Source organism: Branchiostoma floridae, chromosome 6 (assembly GCF_000003815.2).
Source record: "Branchiostoma floridae strain S238N-H82 chromosome 6, Bfl_VNyyK, whole genome shotgun sequence".
NCBI classification, from domain to species: Eukaryota; Metazoa; Chordata; class Leptocardii; order Amphioxiformes; family Branchiostomatidae; genus Branchiostoma; species Branchiostoma floridae.
In genome coordinates this window covers 20,605,801-20,631,708 of record NC_049984.1, presented here as the reverse complement: position 1 = coordinate 20,631,708, position 25,908 = coordinate 20,605,801, and the positions used below count along the sequence as shown (strand labels likewise).

The 25,908-nt window shown below is 38.8% G+C and overlaps 1 protein-coding gene across 11 annotated transcripts in view; it reads right to left on the bottom strand.

Annotated features, from left to right (window-relative positions):
* LOC118417647 (piezo-type mechanosensitive ion channel component 2-like) overlaps window positions 1–25,908 on the bottom strand; it is a 119,353-nt gene that overhangs the window by 21,128 nt on the left and 72,317 nt on the right. For 5 of the 11 annotated variants that reach the window (XM_035823276.1, XM_035823265.1, XM_035823267.1 and 2 more), the window contains 14 exons: window positions 25,666–25,747; window positions 25,301–25,387; window positions 24,625–24,791; window positions 16,968–17,030; window positions 16,265–16,276; window positions 12,328–12,721; window positions 11,512–11,761; window positions 10,775–10,975; window positions 9,505–9,769; window positions 8,351–8,533; window positions 6,621–6,749; window positions 2,617–2,983; window positions 1,993–2,113; window positions 2–149 (listed from right to left, as the gene is read on the bottom strand). In XM_035823276.1, coding sequence (XP_035679169.1) covers window positions 2–149; window positions 1,993–2,113; window positions 2,617–2,983; window positions 6,621–6,749; window positions 8,351–8,533; window positions 9,505–9,769; window positions 10,775–10,975; window positions 11,512–11,761; window positions 12,328–12,721; window positions 16,265–16,276; window positions 16,968–17,030; window positions 24,625–24,791; window positions 25,301–25,387; window positions 25,666–25,747 — 2,469 coding nt within the window. The remainder of the gene's footprint in view (window position 1; window positions 150–1,992; window positions 2,114–2,616; window positions 2,984–6,620; window positions 6,750–8,350; window positions 8,534–9,504; window positions 9,770–10,774; window positions 10,976–11,511; window positions 11,762–12,327; window positions 12,722–16,264; window positions 16,277–16,967; window positions 17,031–24,624; window positions 24,792–25,300; window positions 25,388–25,665; window positions 25,748–25,908) is intronic. The other 6 variants (XM_035823270.1, XM_035823272.1, XM_035823269.1 and 3 more) reach the window with 6 other exon arrangements.

The following is a 25,908-nucleotide window of genomic DNA, read 5'->3' as shown; positions in this document are numbered from 1 at the left end:
CCCCAAATGCCCAGTATCCAAAGATCACGATGATAAAGTTTATGAAGTCACACAGGAAAATCAGCACATATACATCGGTCACTGCACTGTACTTGGGATGAAGTAGCCGATAGTAGAACAGAAAGACCGGGTTGAAGAACTTTTTTGTCCTGTATGAGGAAGACAAAAGAATGAGACCACTGCCATCCCTAGAGCTGTAAATACTTTTTAAAGCCAAGGGGCAGGCTGCTACACTTCCAAAAGCCTGCCTGCAAAAGCCTTATTATCAGAGTGCAATATTCACTGACTAGTTGGAATGTTACTAAAAAACACACATAACGGGAGGTGCCCCAACACGGTACGCTTTTTCTTGCGCTCAAACTCATGGCGCTCCATCGCTAGTTGCCTGAGAGTGGTCAAATTTTGATGACTGAATTTTTTACACATAGATTTGAACAACATACTGGAATAAGAAATGCATTCATGTGGTTCATGAACTTTTCGCACTGCGTACAAGCTGCAAACACTGTGAGACAATTTCGTGTACGTAACCTTCCAATTTTGTGCATTTTGCTCTCTTCATCGATCAGAAGTAAAGTGGTAAATTTAAGTACACAGAAAAGAATTAATAGTATGATATTTTAGCTTTCTTTTGACAGTAAAATCGTGACTGTATGTACTTCTTGTCTCATATGAGGAAGGCTGTACCTAGAACAATCCAGCTGATGTTTTTACGGGCAATGGGCTAAATGCACTGATTGTGAATGCCCGACTAAAAAAACCATTACGGAAAAACGACACCGCCAACATCAACAAAACTCTGTCTGATTATATGAAAATATCATCTACATCTCTCTATCAAGTCTTATTTTCATAGGCAGCACGAATCATTTGTTACAGTCAAATAAATCTTTGGAGCGTTCTCTAGACTAGTCTGCCACCTTCACGGCCACACTCCCTTGGGAGTACAATGGTGGCAATGTTTATGTCACTTCCTTTTGGTTGCTTTTCTACTCAACAAACATTTGAAGACCCATATTCATAGTGTTTTATGGAGCTTTATTTATGTGTATCATGGCAGTTGTGTGACTGCTTGGAAGAGTTCGTATAGTTAGCGACACGAGCCGCCAATACGCAGAGGCCGGTGACCGCAGTGATTCAGCACTGTCAACATTACTGTTAGAATTCTGTTTTAAAAAAAAAACATGAAGTAAATATGTTAAAGTATACTTGGAATGCAAATTAAAGCTGTGTGCATGGACTTGGTTTATTTACCTTTGTAATCAGCATAGTCAGTGGTAACAAACACGGTGTACTTATGGATAATAAGATCAGCAAAAAATCCGTGCCGTCTTACGACGGGAACCGTCTTACGACGGGAACAGTCTTAGGGCGGCCCCCGTTACCACTTTTTATAATTGCAATTTTTTCAGAAAGACAAAATTTTTTTAGTTTTCAAGTGGTGTATTTACGTTTAATACGAAGAAGAAGTTTCTCACATCAAGGAAAACAATATTCAAATACATTTTTGTACAATTCAATATCTACAACTGAATAAAACTTTAAAAGCAGAGATTTACTTCTGGACATTTTGAGTGACATCCAACTTGTCCTATGGTATTGTCTTAACACAGGAACCTATCTAAACATGATTTTCATATAAGTCACGTTAATTTTGCAAACAATCTTTCCATGTTCCACCGTTTTCTACTACTAGTTAGATGTACTGCCAGTTCATTCAAGTGACGCTGAAGAAGAGTGATGGTTGTCACTCAAAACGTCCAAAAGTAAATCTCCATTTTTATCCAGTCGTAGTGTATTAACGAAGATATAATAACTTTGAGGTTTCATCCAAATGAACCCGCACACATGTACAAAATATCAAGGCAATTCATCCAGTACTTCTCATTTATCATTGACACAGACAGACAAATGCACTGACGAATTTGAACACATAACAGGTTACCTTCTTGGCAAAGCTAATCACATACAAACTGTACACAGATTACTTACTTTTCTGTGAGCTCTATTATCTGCTCTCGAGTGACAAGCTTTATTTTCCTCTTATTCTGCTCTCGTTGACTCTCCTCATCTCGTTCTTCATTATTGTTACCTTTGTCATCAGTGAAACTCTCTAGGCAGCAAAGAAATTTAAGTCAATGCAAGGAATTAGCACCCAGATTTTTCAAGGTTGGACTAATTTCTGCTCACATTTATTGGATAGCATTCTCTTCCTGTACAGTAGGAGAGGAGGCAAAGTATAATATAGACATTAGTAATGAATATTTGGGCAATACGACTAAAGACAGGAAACCCTAATATTTTCAATCACATGACCAATTTATCACACACAATACTTATCCATTGACCTAAATTGAATCAAACCTGATCTATTATCAAATGGATTGTGTTGTGTATGATTTGACTCCTGATTGAATACAGTAAGAATTGTGTGATTTAAAAGCTCCTCATTGAGCACATAATGACAAATGTAGCATTGAATTTCCCTTTTTTAATGTACGAAAAAGAAATCTTCAGACATGCTACAGGTACACTGTACATTGTTACCTGTGTACAAAATGTACGACAGCAGGCAATATTGCAAAATAATGTGAAACAAGAGAAAAAATAACTTACCCACAGAGGCTTTTCTGGTAATAACAAACGATGATGTCTCAGTCAGGTCTGGGGGTGACTTATCTGCATCCTTGTCACCTTTCTCACATCCTGTGCCACATTCAGTAGTTTCAGTAGTTACTGTTGTAGACTCTGCTGCCCTACCATCCATGGTGGGAGTCTTTGGGACCAACTCAGAAGACAGTATGTCAACAGGCCTGACAGAAAAGTCTTCTCTCTGTGTCTCTTCATAGTCTGGCGGTGCTGAGAAAGCATCAGAGCCATCCTTCTTACCTTCTGTAGAGATGGTCTCCCCTGAAGAGTCCATACCTTTGGAGCCAGGTTTGCCACTATCCTCCTCCTCGCTTGGTAGTATGACCAATTCAGCCTGATAAGAGTTTGTAAACAAAATCTGAATATTATGTAGAGAAAACACTTAACTTTATCAAGCTAACACCAATCATGATCACAACTTGTGAGCATTTCAATCTTTCAAACCCAAGATTTGTGACTTATCAGTTTGTCATGGCACAGGAACCTGTGCCCATTAACGGGTGATAAGGTTCCAATGGTTAACTTAAACAATTGCTGTCACACAATAAATTATGGCCAAGAAGAAGAAGAACACTGGGGGAAAGGGCATCGGATGTAGCCATATCCGAGCAGGGATATTTGCGTATTTGTAACAAATGCTAGCGAATGCAAACGGATTCGAGTTGGATCCCTAAAATATCCGAAATTTTGATTTTTGACATCCGGAATGAAAAGACTCAAACATATCACAAAATGGGATTTTCCACGGATGCTAAGCAGCATCTTTAAGAATATTGCCGTATTTTTTTGGAATATCTGGATCCAAAAGAATTCCAATGTAGGAATTTCCACGAATGCTAATAGTTTTTGTAGGGATATTGCCGTATAATTGGAGTTATCCGGATGCTAATGAATTCCAATATAGGATTTTCTTCGAATGCTAAATCGCCTTTCAATGAATATAACCGTATATTTGAATTAATCCTAATGATCCTAAATAATTCAAACATGGCGTTTTCCGCGGATATATACTCGTTTTTTCTTTAAATATCTATACGCATATTGAGAATGATTAGATCCTAAAGAATACAAAACGGGATTTTTTGCTAATTAAGATCGCTTTAATGCATTTGACAAATCACAATATCATGTGTGTCAAAATAATTACATTCACGTGTATAAAGAAGCAACAAGATGTTATCTGATTAAGTTAGGGTAAAGTTGAATCCTTTAACCGCCATTATCACATGACGTCTTATACTTCCAAATAGAATATAGGATAAATATGAATACAATTCAATTCTTATATATGTAAATCTGACATAGGAGTCTGTGGCTAATCTTGCTTCTATGAGTATCCGTTTCCTTTAAAAATCAAAGTCTTCGCGATGTCCAACTCCAAGACATTTTCACATCCGGCTACAGGATACGAATAGTGATAGGAAATAGAGCTGGCAATTCAACATACAACTAACATGACTTATAGTATCAGTACGTTCAGCTTCTCGCAACAGCACAAAGGCTCCTCTCTAATACAGACTGCTTCACTTGTCTTCAGCCTGGTTACTCCCTGAGTGTGTGCCCTTCCAGTTTTCTTGCAGCTGTTGACACGGTCAGAGAATATCGGTCCGCCTTCTGAAAAAGAGAAATAATAATTCCATCAAATTTTGAGGTAGCTAAAGCATCCTTGTTTGAAAGAGTTTAATAGAGAAATGAGCGGTCCGTCACTGAATGAATCAATTAGGTTGTACATGAAAAATGTTGATTGGTTTGTTATACAGCAGGAACCGTTGACATGCATCTGATTGTGTTATATCGCCATTATCACAGCCACATTCCGCATTACCATACCAAAAAGCGCCCCGGGAGGGCGCGGCAGCAACAATCCAGTGATCCATAATTAGTGACAGGGTGCTATCTGCATCTCCGGCTGGACGTCGCGCATAAACAAACACGTAAACACTGTTGGGTCCTTGTTGGAACCGAGGAGTTGGAACAGAATGTTTCTTTGCGAATAAATACCAGGCTTGAGACATACAATTGTGCACACAAATACTGTTTTCATGACGATTCAAATTTGTCCCAAATATTAAAGTCAACAGTTACTCAGCAAGTATCATGCTTGTGACTTGTGTTTTATAAATGTAAGGCTCCGTTATGTCGTTTTCTGGTAAGATCCTGTTCATCCCAAGCAAAAATACCTCTAACTAACGTTACTAGCCAACAAGGAAGAACAACGAACTCAAAGCGGGTATCGTTGGGAAACAATCATTGTACAAAACATACCTCACCATGAGATCCGCAGGACAGTGATGTAAAATGGCCCCAGACGCCGAAATACAAAAACAGGGCTGGCTGTTTCAGTCCCTCGCCGTCCCGTCAGCGACTGCCACTTGAGTTTGGTCACCGACTCAACATCACCCTATTACAGAAGCTCCTACACTTTAACGTTTCAAAACTCAAATTTTGAGGCACAAAAAGATGACGGTCCTCACGGACAACGCTAACTATCTCCGCTTTATTTAAAACTGACTATGTGCAGTCTGATTGGTCGGAGAGACAACGATTGGATTACCCACAATACACTTCTGCAGTGCACAGATGCAAAAATATACAGAGTTGCATATTTAAGATATCCCAAGTTTACCAACAATGCACTGCTCCGGTGGAGTCCCCTGCTCCACCCGAGCAGTGCATTGTTGGTAATCTTTTTATGCACGGATGCAAAAAAAACACATTGCGCATCCTTACGAATCCGAGTATCCTGGTATCTAGCGTAACGTGGATTGTCTCACTTGTATTGACGGTACAAACTGTGGTATCCGAGGTACAAAAAGAGGGAAAGATATAACCACTCTAAAAAAATGATATTTTGCGCAAAAACAAGAGTGCTAGCCACACATACGTAAAAAGTAAGAATCCTTACGGATGCTGTGTTAGCCAAGTACGTAAGCATACGAATTCTGTGTTTGCATCCACAGCGAGTGACGAATACCAACAAATGCGTTACTGATGTGCATGGAATCCGTGATTTTTGGTAATCTTGGGAATCCGTTAGCATCCGTCAAGATGTTGCAAATTCGTATACGTCTGCATCTGAAGAGTTTTTGCTGATAAACAAGAATCCTGACCACGTATGCTTTTGTTTACATTAAAAGTAAGTATCCATACGAATGCACTGTTTAAATCCGCTAGTGACTTATGGATACCAACGAATGCTTTATGTATGCGTATAGCGTCCGTGATTTCGGAAGTATCCATACGGATGCAGTGTTAGCATCCGTCGCGAAGTACGTAAGAATACGGGTTCTGTGTTTGTATCCACTGCGAGTTACGGATACCTACGAATGCGTTGCGGATGTAAGTGGGATCCGTCATTTTTTGGGATCCGTGATTGATTTTGGGATCCGTCAGCATTTGTCAGCATCCGTCAGGTGTTGCAAATTGGAGTCCGTCAGCATACGTCTACATATTAGGTGTTTTCGTCTAGTGGAAGAAGAAGTCATTATATATTGCTGACTTTGTTAATGTCACCAGTAGATACTAGGAATATAAATCAGTGTACAAAACTGAGCTTGAAGAAGAAAAGTAGGCACAACAATAAGATAAAGTGGATCGGATGCAATATGAGTTAGAATTAAGGCCAACAGAACTAACGTTATACATGTAACGTTATATCTTAAGAAAATGAAATGTAATCTGTAGAAAATGTCATCTGTGTGTTAATGCGCTTTTTTCATAGCACAGAAATAAAAGTAAAATAACAATGTAAAAGATATACAAGTAAATTAAAGCCACCTTACAAAACTTGTCAGGGATAGCAAACAGTTGTGGGAACAAGTTAACACTGTTAAGTAAGCTTAATGAAGAGCTTCATATTTTAGCATTTCTAACCCCAATTGGATATGTTAATGGAGAATGGGTGTTAAGGCCACCACTGACCAACATTCATCATTCATCTATCTGACTTGTGAAAAAGCGTTGTAGATAACCTTGTCTATATCAGGTTCCTTCTTTTCTGGTTGGTCATTTTGCAGCTCTAGCTTCTCCTCTAGGTTGTCCCTGTCCTCCTCCATCTCCATTTCATCATCAAACTCTGTATCCTTCCAGAGGCCATGTGCCTACATGTGAACATGGTATCATGGCAGAAACAGTCCCACAGACGTTAGTAATATAAATATGGCAGTCCCAGTGACAGAGGGACAATGGAAATTGGCAGTTATATAATACACGTATACCAAAACTTTATCAGACTCAGCTGTTTTCTGCTATACCCATCAGGTAACTTACAATGTAACTTATCATTTCCAAAAACTTTGAGAGCTCTATCAATGTGACATTCAAATTCTGTCTATCATGGAGGGAGTATCCAAATCCCGCTGGCATTTTAAAATCTTCATGTAAGCAAGGAGCTTTTATATGATAAAAGCTCCTTGATGTAAGTAAGGGTGTCTGCCTCTGTAACGTTATATTTGATTGTAGAAACTTGGTAGAGATGACTATTCCTCAAAATGTATGGACACCTGGCGATATTGTTTGCTTATTTTCAAAATCATGGCACAACAAACAAAATTCGTGACGCACATGCATTTTTCGGACTAGTCCAACAACAACAGTTTTGTGCTGGTATGATGAACCAGTTCCCTGCCCCTACTACATGTCCTAACAACTCTCCATCAATCACACACACTACTTAGGTTGGGCAACTGAAGGTCAATCAGTTAACCAAGTGTTCAGTTTTCATCCTGTCAATCCAACACCAAACAAATATCTACTCATACCATCCAAATTTTTCACCATCATCAGAAGTTTCCATGATACCAGATTAGATTGACAGCCTAAAAACTTAACAATACACATGTCATGCAATCTACACAATGTCATATAGGCTATCATTTTAATCAATTATAATTGTTAGGCCATGCACTACTTATCAGATGGTTCTGGGTTCACCTCTCCACCTCAAAAGACTCTAATAATAGCAGTGTACATGATTGGGGCAATGACATTGTGTGGCACTTTGGATACCTTGTTCATGCATTTATGAATCTTCAAAAATTGCAAGTGCTAAATATACTGAAGAAGGAATGGAGAACTTCACCATGCAGACTCCTAACACTAACGATCCAATATGGCACCAAGCTACATTGTAATTGCTTTGATCTTAACCTGGCAGACTAACTCAAAATAACTGGTAAATACTTAGGACTTGCTGCATTTTTTATTCATAAATGCATAAACAATGTATCCAGAGTGTCACACAAGGTTGTTGCCCCATGTACACTGCATACAGTCATTTGAGGTGTTTAGGCATACCACCTCTCTACACCTTCCATTCAGGAAATTTTCACAATCTTACCATTGTGTACTTCATTTGTATACAAGTGGTTTCATAACATTCCGGTACATCTTCTATGTTTATGTTTTTCCATGAATGACATTTATTCATATTTCGTTGTTTTTCCACGAATGACATTAGTACATATTACATCAAAACTGAACTTTTCATAATTTTTAACAGATGCATCTACATGTACTGTACAATAGTACTGGGAGGACTAGGTTGGCTGAATTTTTTTTGCCCTGCTGCTCCATATTTAAAAAAAAAATAAATCAATAAAAGAGCCCACAAATTGGTGTGGCTTTGGCATGTATAGTATACATTTGTTCTGCTCTACCATGATGATTGTAATTCTTGACACAAAATACAGTTACTCAGTACCTTCAGAATGGATCGATGGAAGAAAAGTGCAAGAAGCAGTGCCAGGTCCACTACAACAAATGAATCCTTTTTCTCAATGCCCAGGATGCGGGGGGGCCAGAATGGGTCATCGTTGATCTCTAGGACTTTGTTGTTCCACGGGAAGAAGTCAAACTGGAACAAGTACTTGATAACAATCATCACCTGGAGGAAAGAACATCACCTGTTCACCAGTTCAATCATGTAGCAGTTTCTATCATGTATTTTATTCAAATACAATTCAATCTCTACAACTGGATATAGACGTATAAGACTTAACGATGTAACTTTATCTCTGTTATATACTTTGTCTGACCCTTGCCTCTTCCCTCATGACCTCAATGAAAAGCGGCCTGCAGGCCGATTTGAGCTTTTATGAATAAATAAAGGTTCAAACAAACAAACAAACCATACAGATGTCCCAAATGGATGGTCATCATATTGACCTGTAGTGTACTAAATTTTTATTTGAGATGGCATAACTCTAGCTTCAAACCATCTTGCTTAACCGATACACTGAAGCTGAACATCTATCAATGGTTTGCTGTTTTGACCAATTGACCTCAAACTAATAAACTGGTCCATGACATGGTAACTATGGATCCTAAAAGTTGTGAATTTCTGACCCAGATAAAGTAAGTGTGGTACACATGTAGTGGCCGTGGTGCTGAATCGTAAGCTGCTGGCCTTTCATGAAAATTAGCTTACAAAGTTACAACCATCCATTTTTCCATCCCAAGTACAAGAAAAAATTACTGGTCTTAGTGGCAAATGTGCAGATGTTGACACACGGGCGCACCAAACCCGTAGGAGTTTTTAGCACTCTTTTTGACAGATTAGCCGTGAGGTTGGTGGGCGCCACTCCATCATCATGGGGACAGGGGCGTGGCAAGTATCAAACTCAGGACCACTGATTCCGATTCCAACACAGTTGAGCAACACAGATGCCCCAATACAAGACTTCCTGATTTTAATATCATTTATTTTTCTATCATCATATAAATGTAAATGTGACTTAATCAAATCTGATCTATTGATATTTTGGATCATATGTTACTTCATTTTCATTATGGCTTTGCCCTGCATTAAGAAAAGGTCAATTCTACTAAGTGAATAAAATTGGCCTTATTTTGTACCTCACTATAGATAATTGTAGTCATCCAGAACCGCTTGCTGGGCCTCGGGACAGACAACATAGCCCACAGGAACACCAGCATGGGCAGTGGCATGGCCAGCAGGCTGGCTGACTTAATCGTACTCATGATGATCAGGAAGTAACACAGCATCTCTGATCGAGATATAGCAGCATACCAAATGGCAAAGCAGAGTTTCAGAAGACGGGGCTGCTTCTTGCTGAAATGGTCTGCTTCTCTGATCTCCCTCTCATATTCATCTTCCTCACTGAAAAGAGGAGGTAAAGAAGACACAGTTTATTTCTTATTCATAGTCAAGTCAAGTCAAGTTTGGCCACAGCTGCCATGTTACTCCTGCTTTAGGTATGTGGAAAGGTCTTGACAAGGTGAAGGTTAAAATTGATTTTAAGCCTCCTTGCAATTTTCCTTCAATCTCAGTTTTTGTGTCTTCAGAATGAACTTTTATGCACGACATTTGATTTGATCCCTTTATTATTAGCAGATAATTTTGGTAACGAGGGTAATTTGGTTGGAATATTTGAAACTAAAAATGGACAAATACATGATTGTCGACATTTATGATACACTTGTAGGTAGCTTTGGCCAAAGAAAGTTAATTTGTTGTTTTCCAAACTTTTTGGAAAAGGCTATGAAAAAAAAAGGCTTGTGTGAATACTCGCATCTGACTCTGAAATTGCACCAAATTAGACTACGTCAGTGATGTTTACGCTGTTTTCTACTCAACAAATATGTCAGATTTGTAGTGTTTTGTGAAGCTTTATTTATTTTGTGTATAATAGATGTGTGACTGGTTAGAACAGAACTGGTCATATACGTCATATTTAGCGGAACGAGCCGCCGATACGCAGTGGCCAGTGACTGCAGTGATTTGGCACAACCAACATTATAGTTAGAATTCCCACAAAACAAGAAATGAATACCAAAAGTATATTTTGAATACAAATGACATATGCGTACATGGACTTGGTTTATTTACCTTTCTAATCAGCAAAGTCAGTGGTGACAAAAAAAGTTATGCCATGTTAGAGCACACCTGTTACTTAAGTGTTAATAAAGAGAAACTTTTAAAAGTTACTGAAACAAAATGAAGTCATCACAAGTTTACATGCAGCTATATACATGTAGATTATCATGGTTCCATAGTTCAAGCCTGACACCTTTGCAGTATCATTGCAAGGATATCATTTCTATGATACTCCACTGGAATGTGCTTAGTAGTAATACATGTACACAAACTGAGTTAATAAATTACCTTTCTGGTGTAAGTGGTATCTGCACCATGCAGACTTCCTGTTGGAAGGACTTCCCATCACTGACATCCATCTCCTGTGGGTCAGGAGGGGGTAAGGGGACAGGACGAGATGGAGGGGGTGTCGGTCGTCTCGGTATCCCCCCTGGTTGAATGATCAATATCTGGGGTATGTCCATGACAGGTCCACCACCATCAGTGTCACTGTGAAAAGGGGCGTGATTTTCATACAATTGGTACATTTTGTTATCAGCTTGTCTTCACATGTGTGTCTCTGCAATTCTCAACATAATTTTACATAACAGAAAAATGCTATGTGTGCTATATTACATCCCCAGGTTAGGTTCATGTATGACTCTTGCCTGTGAGACTGGAAGGGTCTCAAAACAGACTGTGTTAAGTAAGACTTTTAATGTATGATTTCTACCTTCATTAATATACTAACAGGTATCAATACTTCTTGTATGTAGCACTAGTTCACCTTTATCTGCTGGGTAACCTTTATCCGTTGTGTATAAAATCGGAGTATGTAGGGATATGAAGTCGACAGACGACTGTTTCAGACTGGAATAATATAAAAATATTAAAATTTGAAACCAACGTCTGTCTACTAGATACCATGTTTTTTAAAAACGGATAATGGTCACCATGTGGATAAAGGTGAACTACCGTTAAGTGCACAAATTAATGTCTATGGTGGTAAAAAGAAACAATAACTTTGATGTCCAACTTGACATTACCTAATTACATCATCCCCATCTTCAGTTTTTCTTCCAGCCACTTTGATAGCAGTTTCATAGCCCTGGTAGACATCTACCATGTCCTCCACGGAGGCTGATGCTGGTGGGATGTCATCCACTCCTTTAAATGGACCATCAGACATATCAGACAGAACACTGTCCTTCTCTTCTGCATCTTGGTCTGGGCTTTGTATGTCTTCATCAGCTGTCTTCTCATGTTCCTCTTTTGTCAAGGCTTCAGGACTCCCTTCTGATAGCAAAATAAAAGTCATCATTCCTAAATTATTCCTAAACAGATAATGTTACATGTACTTGCCTGTTATTGTCATTGGCTGGATCAAGATCAGTCTTATATCCTGGTTTGATACTTAAAACCAGCATGAAACAAGCTAGCTCCTATATCAGCTCTAAAACAATGTCTATTCTACATCTCTTTATTCTATTGTACATCCAACAGTGACCTCTTCATCTACATGTATAATGTTACCTGCAAAAGTACAACAACGTTGTTGTACTGGTAAATAAACTCAATGTGCTTATGATATTGTTGTACCTTTTTTGTCATATCTATATTTCAGTCCATACCACAGGCATGGGTGGAATATAATACACACATGTACATATTGTTATACAGTATTTCAATCCATGTCATACATATGTAGTATGATTGTAGACCTATTGAAATAATGTGGATTGCCACTTGTACCCAGGTGACAATTACAACGGTAACCGAATGACCTGAAATTTGGTACATACACATGTACAGGGGTGTATTGGATACATACCCACAGGACTTTTTGTGCTGAGTTTATTTACCTGACATTATGTATGATAAACAGCCACTTTCACCTTCCAATGCCATTCCACCTTCAGGTGATGCCTTGGCACCATCTGGCTGTTCTTTACTGGCATCTGTGACAGCTGTACCATCTGACTGGTCTTTACTGACACCTGTGACAGCTGTACCATCTGACTGGTCTTTACTGACACCTGGAATATCTGTACTGCTCGTTGCAGGCAATTCAGTTGTAACATCCACGGCAGGTGTTTCATCCTCTATGAATATATCCTCCAGGTCTGCAGGGCTCTGATGACCCTTGGATTGAGACAGGTTCTCCTCTGAAATGCTGCCAGCCCCTGACATGTCCTGCTTCTCTTCTTGGTCCCATGTTTCTGTTGTTGCCTTAAAAGCCAGTGGCATAAGGCCAACCTAGAAGTCAAGAGCAATACAACAGGTTGCTCCTTTGTGGAGACAGAAAATGACACTGCTAAACAGTGCTAAAGGCAATCACAAAGCTGCTAGGAAGTCCAACATTTTATTGTATTTCTACATTTGTAAATATACAAAAAATATATGTATCTGCAGATGCATAGCCGGTATAACTGACTTCAGCGTAACACACCAGCTTTGCAGGCACGTCGTGTGGCAGCAGTTGGTTTTATTACACTGAACGACCTGTCACACTTGACCTTTGCACATCTGACTGCAAATGTTGTTTGAAGCTGTCTAGTGAGGATGCACCTACTGTACTTGATGGTAACGAATTCAACCCTGTGATAGTTCTAGGAAAGAATGTCGTATTTGAACACATCAATCCTTGGTTGAAAGCTTCAATACCTGAAAGCATATTGACTATTTCTTGCTCTTGTCTTGAGCTGGTTTAAGATACTCAGTAGTTGGTACATCTAACAATATATGAAAGATTCTAAAAATTTATTTTGTAGCTACTCTGTTTTAACCAAAAGCTGTTGCTAAGAAACTGATAGGAATTGGAGGATTTTCATTCAAGATGTGTTGGAGTCACATGTTGAAAACACAATTCCCCTCATTTTTTAATAGGTTTTGATGTCAGCTGTGGGGTTTAACAGATATTGTCTCCATTAGCTATGGAAACTGTAACATGTTGTGTTAATCAGCAGTAAGATGGTCACATGCACGCATGCATAGTAGAGGAACCAGACAGAAGGTTAGATCCTTTCAGACTGGGAAGATGTCTGAAGAGAGGCTTCCATAATAAACTGGTAGAAAGTGCAGCCCGGAGTAATTACAACAGTACCAAGAAGCACAGTCTGAGATGATGTACATGTAGGACGTGTGACAGAAACAAGTGTAGCATTAATTAAAGGCATGTATTGTAGAATGTGGACGCCAAAACTGCATATATTCTGAATTCTAAAATCTCCCTTCAGATTGACATAAAAATGTAACTAATCACTTTTGCCAAGAAGGTTATATCTTTAGCATGTTTATGTGTGTGTCTGTAAACAGCATAACTCAAGAAGGGACAAGCTCTGTCCAGTCCAGACAGGCAAAAGGTGTGGAAATCCCTGTCCGGTCTGAAAAGAGGGTTTGCATGCATGGTTGTTCCTTGCAATGCTTGAAGCTAAATTCAAACAGAGCTTAACACTAAATTGATGCACATTGCTCAGAATGATAACAAGAAAGTTTTCAACATCAACACAACTTGAGTACAACTGTTATAACAACACATGTGTTTGACACTGCACTACAGTAAAGCTGAGAGGGCATTTTTCAAACCTTAGTACAAGTTGTAAGCTATAGAACCACAATTGTTTATCTGATATGCACAGAAATAACAATGATGGTTAAATAAAGACATTTACGAAGGGTAGACATCCAAGGAAACAATGTTCAAATTCAATTCAATCTCTGACAGTTACAACTGGATTAAAACGGAGATTTACTTCCAGACGTTTTGAGTGTAGAGATTAAATAATATTGTATTTGAACAATGATGGATAATGTTTAAGAAGTTTAGTATGCCATTGTGTTACACTATAAGTCGTTATTGTTTCTGTGCATAAGATTTTTAAAAAATGTTGTTGCACAGCTTACAACTTTTAAAATCATGCATGCAGACCCTCTTTTCAGACTGTTGTCTGGATTGGACAGGTTTTTCTGAAAACCCCTCAAGAAGCCTTGGATGGATCCCAATTACATTTGGCAGTGGGTAGGGGTCAAGAAAACAAAGGTCAAGTTCGATGACGGGCCCCCTAGTGGCTTTCTCAGGTACTGCAATCGAACGTCCATTTTTGATATTGAGTGTTCTGGACATGCAGTGGTTTGAGTGGTATAGCTCTTAGGGCAGAGAATAAGTGCAGTCGCTGGTTTTGTTTGAAACTTTGGACCAGAATAACTCAAGAACATGTTGACAGATTGTCATGATCTTTAGTATGCACTTAGCTTAACCTTAAGCAATGACTTACATGACAAGATACTGATTTTGCAAAATTAAGGTTAGAGGAAAGATTAAAAATCCACTGCATTCCATTAAAGGACTCTCAAACTTGTCTCGTATGTAACTGAGAAAGAGAGACATGTCAGCTTCCTTTGCATAATTTATGACAAAATACTGTCTTAAATTCCATAGTGGTAAATGATGGTAATTTCTCTCTTGCAGCAATCTTATGAAGCTGACTGAAAGTGAACATTATCAGACATAAATACAAATTGGTGTCACTTCTCCATAATACAGGAAACACTAAAATAGCCTTCTTTGCTAAGACTTTCATACTTGAGACAACTTTAGATAATTCATTCAAATGAGGAGCTTTTTTACATAATCAATTGGAAATATTTAACATTATGATAATTCACTCGAAAAGGATAATAGCATTTGGTGAAGGTATGGGGTCGTGGAAGTGTTGGTTAACAATGCAAAAGTAGGTCGCGGCCTGAAGTATCCTTATTTCTGGTAGCTTACAAGTAGGTAATACAATGTAAAAAGTCTCAGAGCGTATAAGAGATTTCTGAATCAACTGTTGTGGTCAAAGGTTTTTCTACATGAAAGTGAACTACCTACTAGTAGAGTGATTGACCTAGCCTGTTTACTACTTGTAATACCTGCCAGGTTAATTTTGAACCTTCAGATTAATTCTGAACCTTAAATTAATCATTTCAAAATCGATTAATCAAATGAATTAACATTTGCAAGTATGATAAGAAGTAAGGTAATTAATATGTACACAACATGTAGATGGCAATTAGATGTCTCCAGGAATAAAGCAAATGCTGGAGAATTCTGGTCCAGGAGAATTCTCCAGAATTCTGCCAGAATTGGCTTTGTTCATGGGAACATCTAATTGCAATCTACATATTACCTACTACCTACCTAGTCCCTTGACCTCCAGGTTGTTGGGGGGACAAGGTAGCCATGAAGATATGTATTAATTACCTTTTATATACCATGAATCAGTGCAATGGCCTTGTGGGTAAAGCGTTCGCCTTGCATTTGGTAGGTCGTGAGTTCAATCCCCGGCCAAATCATACCAAAGACTTTAAAAAATGGTACATGTTGCTCTCTCTGCTTTATAGCACTCAGCATTTGGGAAAGAGTATGGAAGTTGAACACACACCACTACCAGTGGACTAGCCCCCTGCTGTAGTGATTGCGTTGTGTGGCCCAGGGCTAAGGAAATAGAGATGAGTGCCACCCTATGCACCATCAGGCACGGGAAGGGTTTAACTTGACTAACTTGTATATACCATTAGCAAGTGCAAATGTTAATTCATTTGGTTAATTGATTTTCAAATGATTAAGGTTTGTCTGGAATTAAACTGGAAGTCCAAAATCAATCGGGAGGGTGCTTTAGATGTATATGATGTGAGGAGACAATGTACATGTACATCAACGCTTAAACAGCTAACACCAAAAGGCACAGATGACTGAAAAGCACCAGACTGTACATGTGTGTTATAATCTAAGGTAAAGTGATGAAAGAGAACACATACCAGTGCAGCTCCCTTGACAAAGCGAGGCAAAAGGACAGAGACAGAGAGAAAAGGGTAATTGAGAAGTTAAGAGTACAAGCATACAAACCAAAGGGAACTGGACTTGAGTGATCTTGGATACAGAGAGGTGGCAGATGGAAGGCAGGCCACAGTTTCAGGACATGGAGGCAGGGAAGACTATAGGAAAGATAATCTGTTAGTAGTCATGTTTACAAGGTTAGAGCTGGGAGAGGCAACCTGCAGGAGGGGATACTGTATCATTTTGTCTTAACATGTGTATGCCTGCAAGGGATTGTTATATCTGCTGTAACATGTATTGTGTATAGGCTGAAATTTATGGAATCAGAATAGCAAAAACAAATACTACCAGGTATACAAAACTACTACTGCACAAAATTGCCTTGGTTACACAGTAATGCAGTATTTGTCAATGAGCACAATCAGAATACAAGTCTTTGTAAAACAGCGAATGTACATGCTCTATAGATAACGTTAGACACAACTGATGGGAACAGATGCTCCTGCTCTTTCTTCTCTGTCTAGATAATGACATGTGCCCTTCTATCTAGCCTGCTTGTAAAAGTCACAGTCTACCATTCTTCAGAGTCAGACGTCAGCCTAGTTCCTAAGACACCCCAGAGACTTTTGACCATAGTTAGTACATGTACATGTGTGCATGACAGAGTGGAGAGGCAAAATTTACCCCAGGGCACACAGCTGGGTTCAAGGCCTGAAGGAGTGAGGCAGCAACAGTTGTTCCCCGTTGCTGCAAAGTCAGGAAAATATAACAGCCAAGGAGTCAATAAGGCATTTAGAAAAACATGTCAGTTGATAGCTGAATAAGCATGGCTTGTTGTATCAAGGATATGGTGAAGAGAAGATGATAGATAATTCATTATTACCAATACAAGCAGAATTGTCCAGGTTAAATGTCTTTCATTTTCAAATCTAATGTATTTCAGGTTGGCAAAAACTAATTTGCAGACATCTACAAAGATAGTCATGAAGGTAAAACAAAATAATCAATTGTGTCTGTCTACTGTGATTAATGCTACTTCATCACTCGCAATGGGGATAGTACGGGGAACTGTCATTCTCTTTTAACAGTGTAATTAGTGTAAAATCATCCTCCTACGCAAGGACATCCAACAGCAAAACAGCCTGTCTGGATGTACCAGTGCTTTCTCAACCGTCATTCTTAGACCCCGTTCATGCTCAGAAAAACGATTCGAATAAAACATTTATCCGAGTAAATTTTTTTCTATCTGATCCAAAATTGTGCTCACACTGCTCTTCGGCAATCCGATAAGTGCGCCCTTAGTCTTATCTGAATAAAACATTAGTTGCATTTCACAGTCGTATCGCTACGTCTTGCGGTAGTTGGCGGTGAGGTTCTTCACTTTATTTCTGCACTGCTGGTCGAGGGATTTATCAACTCCATGCTCCGCCATTCCTTTGTATATATCATCATTTCAAATGTCCCTGTTTTCCACCCGTCCCCAGCAGATGGAAATGAGCAGCTAATCGTTTGTTCCGGTGTCCACTTGACGAATGATGAAGATTTCCCTTTCTTTCCGCTCATTGTTGGCGGAAAATGCTAGCTGAAAAACGAAGCGATCTGGCGTGTGTTGTGTTTGTGCCGCGCAATGCAGACTATGACCCCAAATTCCCAGATAAAAAACGGAACTAGTGGAATCCTATCCACTTGCGCGTTCACACTGCCAAATCACACAAATTGGGACTCCCCACAGCACAGTTCTATCCACTTGCCCCAGTTCTATCCACCTCCCTGAGGTGGATTGAGAAGGATTCATTTCCAAGTGATTTGGGAGCGTTCACACTGCAGAAACTTATTTGGACCGGGTTGTTTTATTTGGATATCATGTTTTAATCCAATTGTTTTTCTGAGTGTGAACGGGTCTTAGCTCCTGTCCGCCCTGCTTATAAATATTCATGAACTTACCATTATATATGCGAGACCCCTTTTGAAAACTGAAAGGCCAATTCTCTGATTGGCTGACAGCTGGTTTGGGGGGGACGTCCACAAGAACTAATAGTGACGGTTGAGAAAGCAGGGTACATCCAGACAGGCGGTTTCGGCCGTTGGATGAGTAGGAGGATGGTGTAAAATGTTCAAAATAAGTTCCCCAACTATGAAGATCTGAAATCTGAGCAGTTGGCCCTTATTAGAATAAAACTGCATATTCAACGCACATATAATCTGGTGGTACCAGTGTTCTCACGAGGCCTTTTCAGCATACGGTTCCCTAAGGCCATGCTGATTTGACTACATGGATAGCATCTTCCGGGAACTCCAAAACTGATGCAAGAGCGCGAATAAAAAAAAAGTTTGGCCAAAAAAAATCTAAGTGGTCAAGAAGGTTGAACATACGAAAGACACATACATGTAGTTTGGTATGCGGCTTGCCAACAATTAGATTTGGGACAGGTACAAAAGGCCTGGGACCAGCCATGTCAAAGTATACTTGGCATATATTCTAACTTACTTTAAACAGAATTACTTTCCAACTGCTATATCTGTGTTTTGAATACAGATAATGCTACAGTGTGAGTGAGTAGTGTTCAGGTTGAAATGTAGAGTAGGACTACCTGTTAGTTGCAAAATTAATGTATAATGCCGATGAGTCAGTGAATAGAGCATCCAAAGTATCCACATTATTTCAAACAAGTTTCCTTATTCAAAAATTGTTAAACTAGGGCGAGTCAAAAAGCAATGCATGGATTTATAACAAGCTAACTATCCGAGAAAATATGGTACATTTGTAACATCCATTGGCATAATACCGGCCGGTTTACTGCAATTTCTCAAGCAATGCTAATTTGGCAAATGATCAACGTATCATTTTCTCCAGTTACATGTTGCTGTTACAACTTACCTTTGCCACTTCTTCTGTGTATATTATTTTGTCTCTCTTGTCCTGCTAAAAACATAATATCGTAATTGGAACACACCGCGGAATTGCACGGAGAACGGGCGCGTGGTTGGAAGGGGGTGCAATAATACCGGCCGAACGAAACATGGCACAATTAACTGCCACTATGTACCTTTATACATCCTCTTGTTCCTTCCTTTCCTGTTAGTAGTTGCACAAAACAAAAACCTGCATGAGCATACAAAAAGTCATGAGAAAATGGGCGTATACTGACAAGAATTTTCATTTAATTTTGGTCCGTCACAACCGCTATGACGTGAAACTTGACTGCTGGCGTAGCATTAAAAATGGCGGGAAAATGGTGGCGTACGCTCAATTTGACCCATTCAGCCGTAGATCCGGGCGATAATGCAACGGTTCTTCACACTTTTACATGAGTTGTAGGTCACCAAAAGAATTTCAATATTGCTGTTGAATCATGCTCGTCTTGTGCCGTGAGCACGTGTGATTATTATCTACAAATCTGGCGATGAACGTGACAGTGTGTTTGTCCAACGACGAGCTCACCTGCCCCGAAAATGAACTGAAAACTTTTGGCCTTGTTGTCTTCGAATGAATAGTTATCGATGCTTTGTAAATGATGTATTGGACAGCTAGATGTCTGAAGTGTACATACCTCAGAAATAACTATTGTTGCATGTGTAGATCTATTTAAATTCCATTATTTTTTATCGGCCGGTATAAGTCTTACGGCCGGTATTATGCCAATGCATGTTACTTATTTTTTTTCTTTTTGCCAACTCATGGCAAAAGGAAAAAAGACATTATACCATATTTTCTCGAATAGATAGAGCAAGGTAGAGCTTCACCCCCAGGAAGACTGCAAAACTATACGGATTCTTTTTAGTTGTCAAGTTCTTGGATATGCCATACTGTATGCTGTGTTGGTTCAAAGTTTCATTAGTTGTTTGTAAACTAAAATGTAAGAAATTATTACAAAATGAACTTAGCGCCTTTTTTGGACTTTAAGAGTCATTGCACGAGAAAACCAGGCAGAGGCCGGAAGATGGGGGTCGGCCAAATCGGTTCATACTTTGTATGTGTGATAGGTATGTGGAACTATTAACAGCCATATACTTAAAACCCTCCAGCTATTTTCCGTTATGGCATTCTGGGACCCCCCTCAGAGACCCTCAAAAATCCAACAATTTATGGCTGAAAATTACTGAAATTGCGATGGCTATCCTGAAAAATGTACAAAGAACCTACCTTATATATTTCCATATAGCATAGGTCCTAAAGTTTTACAGATCAAAAGTTGAAGATGATACATTGAAGTTAAGAGGGTGTACTAGGGGGTTACCTGAACCACTGAAAGCAGATTTTTTATCACTGTAAATTTTGGTGATTTTTAAGGCCCATTATCTGCTATACGCAGTGGCTCTGGTGAATGGTTTTACTGTTGCTAGATAGAGGAACATCTACTTATTCAAAAACAATCGTCATCTATTTGGGCCATACATAACGCGGGCCATGAGAGGGGGGTCTTTATGGGGACTTTTCGAGTTTTGGGCTATAATAAATCGGGTAATTATATTATGATATGAGGGTTAGTCATGGCAAATGTTTGTATAGTTGTTTGTAAACAATGTATAACTGTCAAAGATATTATGATTGATTAGTTATGTTAGTTGGGGCTCCACATGGGGGATATAAGGATACTGGAAACGGAATTTGGCCGATTTTACACGTTTTAATTATTGCTTTCTTATGTGATTAAGCTGGTACCTTCTGAAATCACTTCGTATATACCTACTTTGTCGTGCGCAAGTGAAAAGGCTCTGCATGGGGGTTACCAGGACTCCACAAATGTGATACCATTTAATAAACAGAGCACATGGATGCATACCTACTTTAGAAATGTTGAAACAAGACCAAAACAAAAGTCAAAATGAATGCTATTTTGGGATGGATACAAGTGCATTGTACATTGGTTATTAATTACGGAATACAGTACATGTACAGCTATAGACAAAGTGCTGTACACCAATGGCGTGTTAGTATACCTGGTCCTGTTGATTTGTCTATGTGGATGACAATTGGCCAAATGGCCAAAAAAGTTGCATTCATTATGAAATCAGGTGAGGTACTGTAGTCCGAAAGGATGAACAAATGACAAAACACGCAGATTATGATATACCAAACAACAGATTCTGATTTTCGTTCCTTCACATCTTCTTGTTTGTCACTAAAATTGACGTTGGCATTCGAAGACATTGGCATACATTTGTCAATACATTTGCAGTCTACGGCATATATTTGTTCATTTTGTAGCTGCATTGTTTGGTATACAGTATGGTTTAATTTTTTTTCTTAATGTGAAAATGGCCAATAACTGACGTGCACGCGGGTGTCATCCAAAACAACTTAGCCTATAGTCAAGCCAAAAGCAAACTCTATGACAAACCCTTTACACATAGAGCCACATAATAAATCATACGATAGGCAAAAAACAAAAACACTCAAGAAATTATAAAAAAAAATTAAAATGCATTCTTACAACAAGAAAAATTTACTTTTGTTGGACTAGTGATACAATAAAGCACTATCTGATTAAACCTTATCTGTAATTGCTAACAGATTCTGGTCAGACCTAAAACCTGACATACTCGTATTGCAGTTGAGTACAAAAACTCTTGAAAGCTTTTTTTTACATTTTAATTTTGTACAAATTGCGCAACCAAAACTGAAATGAGAAAAAAAAATTAAGGCAATTTGCACATGTGCATCTGCCAAAGATAGTCTCTAATGCCTGTATGAAAAAAAAACTTTCCTTGTCATGGATCCTGTAATGGGCAGATGAAAATGGCCCAATACATGCATTAATTGATTTAGCTTTAATGATTCGAAGCCTTTTGCTGCCAGTTCACTCAAGTTAACATCTTCAAACATAACGGGATGAATGTAGCCAATGCTACTATTCAGTGTGTTCGCAATACCTGACACTCGCCTTCCTCTAGTATAACGCGTCCATGTCAATGGCCACCAAGTCTGTGCTGTCTCTCTGCTACTGAAAGTCTAGCAAAATATTGTAATCTGTGTACCAAACAATGGGCTTGAACAACAGCTTCGCATTAGCTACCTTAACTAGCTGCCTGGGCCACTTAACTATCATCAGCTTTCTGACCAGACAAAGGCCGGGTAATCCAAGGCTGTATGAGTGAAAGTTGATTTTTGTAATTTGTTGCTTTTATTGAATTTGTAGAATACTTTTCACCATAGTGCTTTATCACCACTCCACTTTTGGTGAATATGCGTTTCGACGGTTTAGCTATTTTTAATTTCTTGTGAGTTATTACATGTACATGAATTTTGCAGATCGTACAATACACTGTTCCCTTCTAAAGGGGTCTTACATATACAGGTTTTGTGATAGGCTTTGTTTTTGGTTTGTCCTTATGTTGATAAATGGATAGCCAGGCATACTAACCCGCCATTGGTGGACCGTGGACAGTACTTTGTCTATAGGAACAAATATACCTAAACTGTACCATATTTGTATACCGTAATATTGATGAAAAAAGTACCATGCACATGATTGTATCCATCCCAAAATAGCATTAATTTTGACTTTTGTTGTGGTCTTGTTCTTGAAATTTCAGCATTTATGAAGTAGGTATGCATCCTATGCCCCTTTTATTAATGGTAACACAGTTGTGGAGTCCTGGTAACCCCCATGCAGAGCCTTTTCACTTGGGCACGATAAAGTAGGTATATATGAAGTGATTTCAGAAGGTACCAGCTTAATCACATAAGAAAGCAATAATTAAAATGTGCTAAATCAGCAAAAATCTGTTTCCAGTATCCTTATGTCCCCCATGTGGAGCCCCAACTAACATAACCAATCAATCATAATATTTTTTACAGTTATGCATGGCTTAAAAACAACTATACAGACATTTGCCGTGACTTACCCCCATAGTAAAATATGATTACCCGATTTATTATAGCCCAAAACTCGAAAAGTCCCCATAAAGACCCCCCTCTCACGGCCCGCGTTATGTATGGCTCAAATAGATGACGATTGTTTTTGAATAAGTAGATGTTCCTCTATCTAGCAACAGTAAAACCATTCATCAGAGCCACTGCGTATAGCAGATAATGGGCCTTAAAAATCACCAAAATTTACAGTGATAAAAAATCTGCTTTCAGTGGTTCAGGTAACCCCCAAGTACACCCTCTTAACTTCAATGTATCATCTTCAACTTTTGATCTGTAAAACTTTAGGACCTATGCTATATGGAAATATATAAGGTAGGTTCTTTGTACATTTTTCAGGATAGCCATCGCAATTTCAGTAATTTTCAGCCATAAATTGTTGGATTTTTGAGGGTCTCTGAGGGGGTTCCCAGAACGCCATAACGGAAAATAGCTGGAGGGTTTTAAGTATATGGCTGTTAATAGTTCCACATACCTATCACACATACAAAGTATGAACTGATTTGGCCGACCCCCATCTTCCGGCCTCTGCCTGGTTTTGCCTGGTTTTCTCGTGCAATGACTCTTAAACACTTAATAACTGTGTCAAGTTTCGTTTTTCTTGATACAGCTATGAATTAATTCAACTGGCTTTAATATTACATCGCATTCCATCCAGGCAGACATGTAAGAGAGTAAATGTTAGAAGTTTAGAAATGAAAGTTGGCATGTAACTTACAATTTGTGTATGAAGACATTGGTCTCATACAGGCGTGATTTCAGCTTCCTACAGCAATTGTAATAATAATAATAGTGGCTCAGATCTCGAAGGATTGATCTCCTGATGGAAATCTGAAGCTCATCTTCAAATCATCTCTGATAAGTCAATCATAAAAATCTCAGGCTCCATTTATGATGCAAAAACTGAAACGGTTTTATCTGTTTGGCGAGCCATTTGTCATTATGTATGCTCCGAAACATATTCCAGTTTCTAATTGCAAATCCATTTTGCCATGGTGTTCATCCGGGAACTTGTGGTCCTAGTTCAGAAGCCATATGCAGGAATCAAACTCTGACCTTTGATGATACTAGCAGTATACACATACATGTCATGCAGTGCAAGTCTAACCAAACTAAAACGATTTGCGCGCGGGCGTCTAAACCTCAGACACAAAAGAATTATGTGCCTTTACCTTTGTACCAAATTTCAATTCAGCCTTATGTAAAACCACTTGTATGACTTTTTGAATTGCCCTCATCTAACAATTACTTATAAATCATCCAGTACCAATTACAATTATCAGAAGCATGAGTTTGGAAGTGCATGGTTCTTACATGTACGCTAAGGTTGTTACAAAATCAAGTTTATTTATAGAAAATGAAAGAAGTTGGCAACCAGAAACTACTACATTGTAAGTACACAACAGGTATACTGCTCGACTTCTTACCATTCTAAGTACACAACAGGTATACTGCTCGACTTCTTACCATTCTTGCCTGTTTGGCAAGGAATCTCCTCTCTTTTTGCAGGGTGACTGCAATGTGGCGGTAGTGGTGGGAGAAGCTGTTCAGCCAGTCAATTATCAGGTCGATTGTAGCCACCAAGACCAGCCAGAAGATTCTTAGGTACAGTTTGAGTTTGTCCAATAAGGTTTCTGAAAAGAGACATTACAAAACTGTATAACATGATCAAATGTCACTGACGAAGGAAAGTGGATTCTTTCCGAAACGTCTGACCGTTTCAAAACCATATCCAGTTGCTTGAGTAACTATTTTTGGCGTATCTTATTACCTGGATGTCTAACCTACATCGACGTAACATGATCAAATGGTTTCAAAGTTGGAGAAATTTCTATGTTATAGTCACAACAAGATTTATTTCACAACACTACCTTGCCTCCTTTGATTTAACTAAAAGGAATCTACTTTGAACCAGTACAAGATGTACATTACATGTAACTTTGCTCATGACATATCTGGAGAAGGTCCGAAGTGGTCTGCCAAAAAGTAAACCTGGGTTTGACTTTGAGGACAATGAGGCACTGTGCAGCAATAATGTTTGGCAAAGCTAGTGTTTTAGTTGTGAGAGCCAAAAGCATTCTTTCCTTTAGGAAGTGGGCGCATACAATGTTTTAGAGTTGAATAAGGAATCAAAAGAAGTAACCTTTTTGCTCTTCTCTCTCCTCTTTCAGCTCCTCTTCTGTCAGATCTTCCACTGATGCTGTCCTCTTCATGCCCATTCGCCGCAGTTCTTCAGGAAATACATTTGTTAAACCATCATGTGAAAGTTTGTTCTAAATTCTCAGCCATTTGTACAAGATCCCAAATTACTTAGGAATCTCTAGTGTGCAAGTGGACCGTGGCAAAAGCTGAAGCAGTATGCTGAGGCAAATATGTGTAGCAAATAAGAACTGTGTTTATATTCAGAAAAGAAGTTAGTGCAATTATTTGAGTAGCTAAAATTCATGCATGCTTATCTGATTTTTCATCAAATCACATCTAATTCTCTCATCGTACATGTATACATACTAAAGAATCGTGACAGCTTCTTCTTCCTTGCCTCCCTCCTCTTAGCCTTTAGTTGACTCTCAATGACTGCTGCATGAAGGATCTAGGAAAAGGAAAGGCCCATTTCTAAATTTGCTGCAAACCTGCACCATACATTGATTTTTCATTCAGTGAGTGAGTGATCCCAATAAATTGTCTGAGTTACCTGTCTGCTTTCAATCCTCACTTTTACCACCATTGAAAAACTATGGCATACATGTACAT